General features: G+C 39.0%; 1 protein-coding gene across 2 annotated transcripts; it reads left to right on the plus strand.

The window, feature by feature from the left end:
• The first annotated feature begins 1220 nt into the window (after nt 1-1220).
• On the plus strand, nt 1221-9979 carry LOC145777943 (biotin-dependent 3-methylcrotonyl-coenzyme A carboxylase beta1 subunit-like). Of its 2 annotated transcripts, none has more exons than XM_082589307.1 (10): nt 1221-1416; nt 3938-4100; nt 4603-4662; nt 5554-5747; nt 6204-6339; nt 6993-7175; nt 7421-7660; nt 7927-8075; nt 8862-9001; nt 9191-9979. In XM_082589307.1, the coding sequence occupies exons 1-10, from the start codon at nt 1225-1227 to the stop codon at nt 9531-9533; spliced, it is 1800 nt and encodes a 599-aa protein (XP_082445433.1). In that variant the 5' UTR covers nt 1221-1224; the 3' UTR covers nt 9534-9979. The 2 variants fall into 2 exon arrangements, with proteins under 2 accessions (XP_082445433.1, XP_082445432.1); XM_082589306.1 differs by having other exon boundaries at nt 5554-5733; nt 6202-6339.
• Nucleotides 9980-9982: the final 3 nt, after the last annotated feature.

Consider the following 9982-nt stretch of genomic DNA (forward strand, 5'->3'; position numbering starts at 1 on the left):
CCTTGTTTTGGCCTTTTTTTGTATTATTTTGGCATTAACACTTTTTCATAGTCTGGCAACCCTTCTCGAGTCCGTTGAAAAATGAAAACTCGGATTTTTGCATTTGCAGCAATGATTGTTACCACAGTGATGTACGCGCATGCAAAAAATATTGACGCCGTCAGCGTAAATGTAAACGTTCGAAAAACCATACGCCGTATGCGTCAACGTAACTTGTAAAAAAAGTTGGCGGCGTCAGCGTCAGCGCATACACTAGCGTAAACTCATTTTGTTTGCAAGGTGCCAAACATTCACACGGTATAAACCACTCGAAACAAACAAGTTGTATTTTGAATTTCCACGAAGAAACACAAGCATCTGAAGTGTTCATCTGACATTTTGCTGTGGTTTGGTTTCAATATGTCTTTGCCCATTGAAAACATTCTTTCAACTGCAGCGCTGGAAGGTATTGGCGTGTTGTAGCGAAAAAAATACATTAAAAAGTATGCATTGACGCTATGCGCTAAAAAACCGCGAAAACTTTACGGCGTAGCCTCAAGCGACAACTATCCAAAAAAATGTGGCCGTAAGCGTTAGCACAAACAAAAAGTCTACGCCGCAAGTCTACGGCGTAGAATTTGTGGCGTATACGTACATCTCTGGTTACCAGTTGGCTGGAAGGGCTTCGCATGGAACAGATTTTTTTACTTTTACGGTCTTTTTTCAGCTCATATAATGACAAGATTTTGATCCTATTTTAGACTAGGTTATTTAAAGTTTTTTTACTTTCTTTTTTAAAACTTTTTTTTAAACTTCCTTTTTCATAGTCTGGCAACCTTGCTCGAGTCTGTTAAAAATTCGGATTTTTGCATTTGCACTTGCACTTTGCAAATTGCAACAATGATTGTTACCAGACACCAGTTGGCTGGAAGGGCTTTGCTTGAAACAAATTTTTTCACTTTTACGGTCTTCTTTCAGCTCATATAATGACAAGATTGTGATCCTATTTTAGACTAGGTTATTTACATTTTTTTACTTCCTTTTTTAAAACAATGTTAATGACAAGCAGTTATTCTGCACAATTGTTGTTGAAAAAGCAGGTATTTTGTACGCTCAAGTTATATCTTCAAGCAGTGAAGCAACCACTAATTTTCCTGTTATACTGTATTTCTGCTCATTATGCTGCTTGAAAAATAAGTTGGTGTATTAAATTTTGACTAGTATACCGTTTATATAGGTTGCATAATGCTGTCTACAATGAAGGTGTTCAAACTATTTGTGAATTACAAAATAGTAAACCAATTTAGGCAAATATGTTGTGCTTGTGTGAAAAATGCCAGTCAAGCTTCGAAGCTTAGTACAATTCTTAATCCAGATACACCAATTTTGTACTCTCATATAAAAGAGATTAACAGAGCAAACAGCAAAGTTTTAAAGGTAAAGTTTAATATCTTAGGTAGGTGCCAACTGTACTTTCAAACATTATACAGTATGGCCTCTACAATTAAAATTCTTGAATGTAACTTTAATCGCTATTATCCTACGTTATTGAAAGTAATGTGTCTAATGGCGGAATGGCCCGTTTCGGTGAGTCCGATCCCTGTTCGGTAATTTTTTCAATTTTTTTTTTAAATTATTGGGTGCCGTAGCCTACTTATCATTGCCGTTTTAGGGTTAGGTGTTAGGGGATAGGATTAGAAGTTAGGAACTTACCGAATCCGACTCACCAAATAGTAGCAAACCCGTCTAATGGCTATTTTTGTAATGCTAAGGTTGCAGCACTAACAAGACTAGAGTTGTATTACAGGCCTCGAAATTCACGGCGGACATGTCCGCCGTCACAGCATGTGATGTGATGTCCGCGGAAGTACCATCTAGATCGGTCATATTTGTCCGCCGAGAAATAACACAGAAACTAGCGATAAAAATCGTCATTGCAAAGAATATAATTAGCAAAGAATATAATTAGCATAGCACAAACAATTGTTGCAAAAATATAATTTCCTGCGCATTCTAGCGCGCATCTAGAAAATGTGAATACTGTAGCCCAGGGCTTCCCAAACTTTTTTGCTCGCGACCCCTTACGAATACGATTAAAACGACAAACAGTGCGAAATATACATTTGTGATATTTGTTGAAAAGCTTAAATCTAACGAAAACCAAAGATAATTTACCGTTCTCAGTTCAGTTTGTTTTTATTTATTTCTGACCATAACAACGAAGCCTATGGGTAGCCTACTGGAAACAAAACAAACAAGCAAACACATTTATCCAGTGTGATGGGTGTGACTGCTTTTTGCCCCAAAGCAAGTCCAGCCGTGGCTCAGTGTTTGTTAATGCAGGTCTCAAGACGGTTTCAATGTTGCTTAGATTGGAACGATAGGCGAAGTGAGAACATTTCAGATATATAAATCATTTTGAAATTTTTGTTTCCAGATGTTCAATTTTTTGATGAACGCATCAATTTTAGATTTCAATGCAAAATATTGATGTTTTCTCCTTGGAAAGACAAATTTAGTTTGTTCAGTTTTTCAAGATAATCTGACATTTGGCATAATTCCAAAAGCTAGATGTCATTGCAAAAATGATGGACCAAGACTGAATTTTCAACGTTAATTGGCTAGCCATTTTAAAGCTTTGACTTTTGAAAGCCACCTCACTTCACGATGCAGTGAAAAAGTTTTTAACTCCGATTTCATTTCACGTCATAAATTTTCAAAAATACGAGCAGCCTATTGAGTGCGCGACTCTTAATAAAGTTAATTAATAACTGTCACTGTATCTCACACAAAAGTGTTAATATGCAGTACCTTGTGCAAATTGGTGTACTTTCTGCGACCCCTGAAGTTCGTTACGCGACCCCTTGAGGGGCCGCAACCCCCAGTTTGGGAAGCTCTGCTGTAGCCTACATATCCCTTAGCTTACATTCAAGCAGGAAAACTTTCGATTTTTACGTTGCTTCAATGATTGATGACATTGAATCAGCGTAATAAAGGTGAATTATACGAGTATTACAGTAAGATGCAGCAAAATTTGTTAAGTTTGGGTCCCACAAATTACCCATGAGGCGTAAGTAATTCCACGTTGCTTATGGGTAATTCGACGCGACTTATGGGGCTTATGGGTAATTCGACGCGACTTATGGGTAATTCAATGCGACTTATGGGGCTTATGGGTAATTCGACGCGACTTATGGGGCTTATGGGTAATTCGACGCGACTTATGGGGCTTATGAGTAGTTCGACGCAACTCATGGGGCTTATGGGTAATTCGACGCGACTTATGGGGCGTATGGGTAATTCGACACGACTTATGGGTAATTCGACGCGACTTATGGGGCTTATGGGTACTTATGGTACTTATGGGTAATTCGTGGGACCGTTAAGTTTTGGTATTACAGTAAGAAGGAAAGGGCCCAGGGAAAATTTATTTTCGCTCACATGACATGCAAAAATGAACCCAAAGAAAAAAGCCTAGTGAAACTTTGCACAGCAGAAAATAGTAGCGTTAGTGTAGAAGTTTTCCGACTCGTGCCCAGAGCATTGTGACGCAAGAAGCCTCACTATCTCGTTCGGTGGAAATTAATCAGCTACACGGCGCTTTGACTCTTCAAGCGCACGTTGTTGGTCTGATGAAAGCCTTTCAGAGTGACTTTGCTGAAATTTTAAAAAGCCTTTTATACCGTAGCTATAGTTCTCAAATGGCGAAGAGTTATCAAGATAAAGTGATTAAGCATGACGATCGACGCTTAAACTGGTGTGTGCCGTGAGACTTAATTTGTCCGCCGAGATAGCTGCTCAGACCGAACACATTTGTCCGCCATCAACAAAAACGAATTTCGAGGCCTGTATTACAACCATTAAGATCTACTTCATGACAACTTCAATTACGCAAAACTTATAAACAGTTATTGCAAAAGCTGTAATTATGAGCATAAATATAAATATTTATTTTTAGAAAAAATATGAAACTTTGTTGAATCGTGCCATTGCTGGAGGAGGAGAAAAGGGTGTAGAAAGGCATGTTAAAAGAAACAAAAAGATGTTAGTCAGAGATCGGATAAAGTTTCTGTTAGATGAAGACACAGAAACATTAGAACTCTCTCCGTTGGCTGGACTAGGTGAGATAGGGTCCATGTACGATGCACGTATTTTTGACCATCGACATCATTGCATTTACTTCACAAATTCATAAATATTTTGCAATTAAAAATAATCTGACAGAAAAAAATTTAACAGTCTATTTATCAATAATGTTACCACAACTTGTGCAAGTTTTATCTTTTTATGCTAACTATGCGACTTGTTTTTTTGGTTTTCAAATTATGTTTTTAGAAATAATTTATTTTTTATAAAAAAAAATGGCATCCTGACTTTCAAGCTACATAAAAGAAATATGTCAACGAGAGTGCTTTTATCAGAGTCCACGTATTGTCACTGTTATCACATTATTTACCACGTGTTTTTAAGTATCGTTTATTAGGCGGATCGCTTATCTTATCTGACACAACATTTCAAGCAACATGGTTTTACCTTTATCTAGTTTTAATTGTTCTGTTATTACTATGGTCTCAGCAAGCAAGATTTAGTAGGCCTATTATAACACGAAATGTTTGGTTGCAGATATGGAATATGGTGATGTCCCTTGTGCTGGTGTTGTGACTCTCATTGGGAAGATTCATGGTAAATGTAAAGCATATTTCTACTTGCAATAGATTTATGTCATTGTGCAACTTTTTCCTGAAGGTTTAGTATTTGCAAGTTTTTTTTTTTAAAACTCAATTGTGTTCTGTGTTACTTTTAAATGCAATTCGTCAAGACCGGCTCAGAAACGCCAAACTCTTTTCACTTTACAGATCTTCATTTTCTTCGAATTTTCATAAATTATGATATACTTATACTAGTTTTTGATTCATAGTTGGCGTAGATCGAAATGACTAGTTTATGACTGAGTCGGTTTTAGAGAGCCATGAGGAAGATAGGAAGGACGGGTCTGCTACTATTCGGTGAGTCCGATTCGGTGAGTTCCTATTTGGTGAGAGCTTTTTTCGGAGAGTTCCCTATTCGGTGATTTTTTGTATTTTGAAAATTATTGAGCACCGTAGCCTAATTATCATTGCCGCTTTTACATCGTATTAAGGTTGCTAAACGTTGAAATAAGACCCTGACCCCTAACGCCTAACCCTAAAGCGGCAATGATAATTAGGCTACGGTACCCGATAATTTAAAAAAAAAATTCAAAAAATCACCGAATAGGGAACTCTCCGAAAAAGGCTCTCACCGAATAGGGAACTCACCAAATTGGACTCACCGAAAACGGGCCATTCCGAGGAAGGACGTCGCTTGGATTTCGAATGAAAACGCGAGGCTGTAACCAGTTTGTTTTTATTTCTTACCGTCACAGCGAAAACAATATATGCCAAAACTAACATAGGTCTTAAAAAAGAAAGGCTAGAAACTTAACATGTTTAAAGGTGAACAATACATAGACATTGGCCTCCATCATACCCTCTTGTTCATTTGTTTCATATATTTTTCATCACCAGCATTTGTTCTTCATTTAATTTCGCTCAGGCATTCGGTGCATGGTGATTGGCAATGACGCAACGGTGAAAAGTGGCTCAGTGTATCCTATCACATTAAAGAAGCAGCTCCGTGCACAGCAGGTTGCTTTGGAAAATAAACTTCCTTGTGTCTATCTGGTTGACAGTGGTGGTGCTTTTTTACCCAAGCAAGCAGAAATTTTTAACGAAGGTAGGCTACATTTTGAAGCATATATTTTTATTATTTTGAAATGCTCGTGCAGTCGTGCGTAAATGCAAATTTCCTTAAAAATAAGTACCCTACACTTTTCTCCTGCAACAAAACCTGCTGCTCAACTGCTCAATATTGGGTAACAATCTAATCATTATTAAACTTCGGTAAACAATTTTTCAGATGCAAATGCTTATGTTTATGGTCAGTTTAAATAATTTTTCAACCCAGAGTGAAAGGTCCGGCGACTCTACTTTGTGTCGCGACCCAGTATATGCACATTCATCAACACGTACATCAATTTTTTGCTCGTTCAAAGCGATCATTTTCAGTGCAGTAGTCTTATACTACGTTATTTCATCTTGCCTACATACTCATCGCACACTAGTATAGTAGATGATGCTTTGCTTTTGTTTTGCTGCAAATATGTTTTCAAAAATCGGAGTGACACATATATTCTATTCCAAGGGGGTAAATCATTCTACAATCAAGCCGTCATGTCAACGGAAGGGATACCCCAGTCTGCAGTGGTGTGTGGCTCATGTACGGCTGGAGGCGCCTACATTCCTGCGATGGCCGACGAATCAGTTATTCTAGATAAAGCAGGTAAACATTTCTATTCAGTAGTTGGCTAAACTTCATACTTGTTCACTAAATCACTTTTCCGCTTTTGGTCCGATGTAACAATCAGTGCACCCAGGCAACAAGTCAAGTTCTGTGTTGCTGAATCTGTAGTACCGACCGATATATAAGTTTTCGCTACTTACCTTCTACCGTGTTCTTGTGGCCGATCATCTAACCTAGAGTAACTTTTTGCCCAAGAAATGCTTTAATGTAACATATCAGCGAAATTTCTACAAGTTTCATAATTACTCTTCTGGTTTATAAATGACAAGTACAACTATTCGATTTTTTCATTGACTGGTTGACATTTATTGTCTAAATTAAAGTACGTCATCTATCTTTTCGTCCTCTTTACGAACCAAGACTGAAAGGTGACAGCAGACATGGCCGCTTTTGGCAACAATGTGTTTATAACCTTACTGAAATGCTGAACACATTCTTCAGCCCTTGTGACGTCACCCAGCCGCAATTCAATGTAAACCTTTGCGGCACTAGGTATTGCTTTCATTCAATAGCAATGAAGATGAAAACAGTGGGGTTTTCGAAACTTGCTGAACATCATTTGAATGTAGTATCTACATTTTTGAGCTTCTTATATTTTGATTATATATTCTACAGTGTTTTCTTTATTTCAGGAACTATATTTCTCGGTGGACCCCCATTGGTGTTAGCAGCTACAGGCGAAAGAATCACAGCTGAACAGTTGGGTGGAGCAACCTTGCACTGCAAAGTCAGTGGCGTGACCGACCATTTCGCAGAGACCGAACATAAAGCGATCAACACCGCTCGAGACATCATTGCTACTCTCAATATGCATGGTACGTTGATCAGAAACGTCTTTGATGTTTAATGCCGGCTACATTAGTCCAGTGGTGAGAAACCTGGTTCGACGCTTGAATGGGTGCCGGTTCGACTCTGTTCAAAAACATGCGTGGCATGCCTGAGGGTGGACATAAAGAGTGACTTCCTTGTATTTCCGTCCAACCACCGGGTGTAAACCTCGATATAACAAAATAAATCTCACATTTTGTTGGGTTAGAATTAACTGCAACATTTTCTATAGATTTAACAGCCGCTGCTCCTGAGTACGAAGAACCACTCCACAGCGCTGATGGATTAAATGACTTGGCGCCTTCGCAAAGCAGCGGCTTTCAGATCGATCCACATTTTCTTCTTTCCTCCATTCTGGACGGAAGCCGCTTTCACGAATTTAAAGCTGAGTACGGCTCGACCCTTATAACAGGCTTTGGTTTTGTGAAAGGCCACATTGCTGGAATCATGGCAAGCAATGGACGCCTAAATGGTGAGCTTAGCTTATACTAAGGAGGTGTTGCGATCGTGCCGTGTTTTAAACTGATTATCCTGCTTTGGTATGATGCACGTTATTACGTCCGCGTTTTGTCACTTCTACCTTTCTCTAGATCTCTGCTATGTTTGGCAAATATTGTTTTTCGTTGTGATGGTCAAAAGTAAACTGATACTTGGAAAATGAAGTCATTTAATCGATTTTTTTTTGTGATTGTTTGAAGTTGAACGCCATTGTGTAATTGAAAACTTTCTGGTTTCCAGCACCCGCTGCTTTGAAAGGTTCTCACTTTGTTCAGTTGTGCAGCCAACGAGGCGTGCCCCTTGTGTTTCTACAACATTTCGATCAGGATAGCGCCACCGCGCGGCAACACAAGATCAACCAAATGGACGACTATGAAAACATATTGAAAGTATGTGTTTTTTTTTATGATGGAAACTAGGCTGCTTTGCATTTCGATGGCTTGCTCATTCAAGTACAAAAGTGACTATCACAGTGGAACGTTGCTACTCCCTTGCTACAAACATAAATTATTTTTAATTCTGAGATGTTTGTAGTCAGAAATACGCTATTCATATCAGCTGGGAAGAGAAAAGAACAAATTTGAGCGTGCCAGAAGAGGCTGAAACAACAAGCATTTAGTCCCGCAATATTCGAAATCAACTCAGATGGTGCGGGCATGTAGTGCGAATGCCAGATCAGCGTCTTCCTAAGCAAATGTTCTACTCGGAATTGGCTAAGGCTAAGCGTTTGGTAGGTGGACAAAAGAAGCGGTATAAAGACTCACTGAAGAGTAATCTTAAAATATGTAACATCAATTATACAAACTGGGAGGAAACCGCAGAGGATAGGCTGCTTTGGAGATCTTCCACTCATGAAGGTGTTGCCACGTTTGAGAAGAGCAGATCTAAAAGGTTAAAAGAAAAAAGAATGCAAAGAAAAAAACGACAATCACACCCACAACCAACTCTCCCAAATGATCTTAAATGTACCAAATGTAACCGAACTTTTAAAGCCAGGATTGGACTCATTAGCCATTTAAGAACTCACCGTTAGCTTTTATTTTATTGCGAAGGCCATCATCCTCGAAGACAAGGGATCGCCATCATTCTTTCGTATGACATTGTATAGTATTGTGACTTTTCACTTAACCTGCCGTTTTATCGGTTCATTTGAAATGTTTGTTTTATTATAACAGGGAGCGTTTTTCATTAAAGCTCAAGCGCAACTCATGCAGTCGATCGCCTGTGCAAACGTGCCTTCAGTGGCGATTGCTACTGGTGGGTTGGTTGGGTCTTTGGAGTCCCAGGCTCTTGGATCGCTTGCGATGGGTTCCAGGTATGAGCGGTTTTGTGTCGCTAATTTTACCCTTGAACATTGTGATTGCGAATTACACTAAAGGTGGTCGACTTCACTCACAGCAACGAAGGCCTTCTGTGCATGAAATTTAACAGGTTAGCCTAGTAAGAAAACAGCTACTATTGATTGGGTTGTTAATTGTTATGCAACATACGTGTATTGTATCAGGTTTCAATTCATCTATCCCAACGTGGAGGTTGGAGGGTACATGGCCACGGATATGGCACATAGCGTCGCGATGGAAGAGCTACAGACGAATGGAAGCGTTGATGCCGATAAGTTACCAAAATCTTTCTACGCAAGGAAGCAAGAATTGCGCGAGTTCTACAAAAAACAGTCCAACGCTTTTTATGCCGCCTCTCGTGTTTTGAACGACGGCGTCATCTTACCCGCCGAAACGCGTCAAGTCCTTGGTTTCTGTTTGTCTGTTTTTCAACAAGAAAATAAGCTTTTAGATTATTCGTATAAAAATACTTGTCCCTCGTCACGCCCCCCTCTAATTAGAATGTGAAATGTTAAATCTTGCCTTGTGTTAATGTACTTTGAAGTTCAGTTGATGAGTTTTTACAGCACTGTTTTAATTGTTATTGGTTTGCTGGAATTTGCATGTGAACAATTCATTATCATGGTTTCCATTTGGCAAGGATTTTAAACTTGTTTTGATTGGTCTAAAATGTACTGGCGAACTGTCACCAAGTGGCAGGTGTGCTTGGACAGCGGATAACTGGTAGTGCACTTTTACCAAACTTCCTTTTGCTAATCGACCAATAAGTTTAAAGACAAACGTTCCAGCACCTTCTAGTCAGGGGTTGTCTGAGTATGGTTGGACGCCGTTATATTTTAACATCCCCATGTATCAATCACCACTGTCACTGCAATGTTTAATTTTGGGGCTATGCAATCACTGTCGAACGTTATTCTTGAACAGATTCGCAATAAATTGTATTTATGAAGGAACAC

This window comes from Aplidium turbinatum, chromosome 10, assembly GCF_918807975.1.
Source record: "Aplidium turbinatum chromosome 10, kaAplTurb1.1, whole genome shotgun sequence".
NCBI classification, from domain to species: Eukaryota; Metazoa; Chordata; class Ascidiacea; order Aplousobranchia; family Polyclinidae; genus Aplidium; species Aplidium turbinatum.

Excerpts from the sequence above, each read along its gene's own strand:
- LOC145777943 (XM_082589307.1), top strand. The coding sequence starts at position 1,225 with ATGCTGTCTACAATGAAGGTGTTCAAACTATTTGTGAATTACAAAATA. Across the intron at positions 1,417-3,937 it reads CAAACAGCAAAGTTTTAAAG|AAAAAATATGAAACTTTGTT; the intron begins GTAAAGTTTAAT and ends ATTTATTTTTAG. Across the intron at positions 7,661-7,926 it reads AAGCAATGGACGCCTAAATG|CACCCGCTGCTTTGAAAGGT; the intron begins GTGAGCTTAGCT and ends TCTGGTTTCCAG.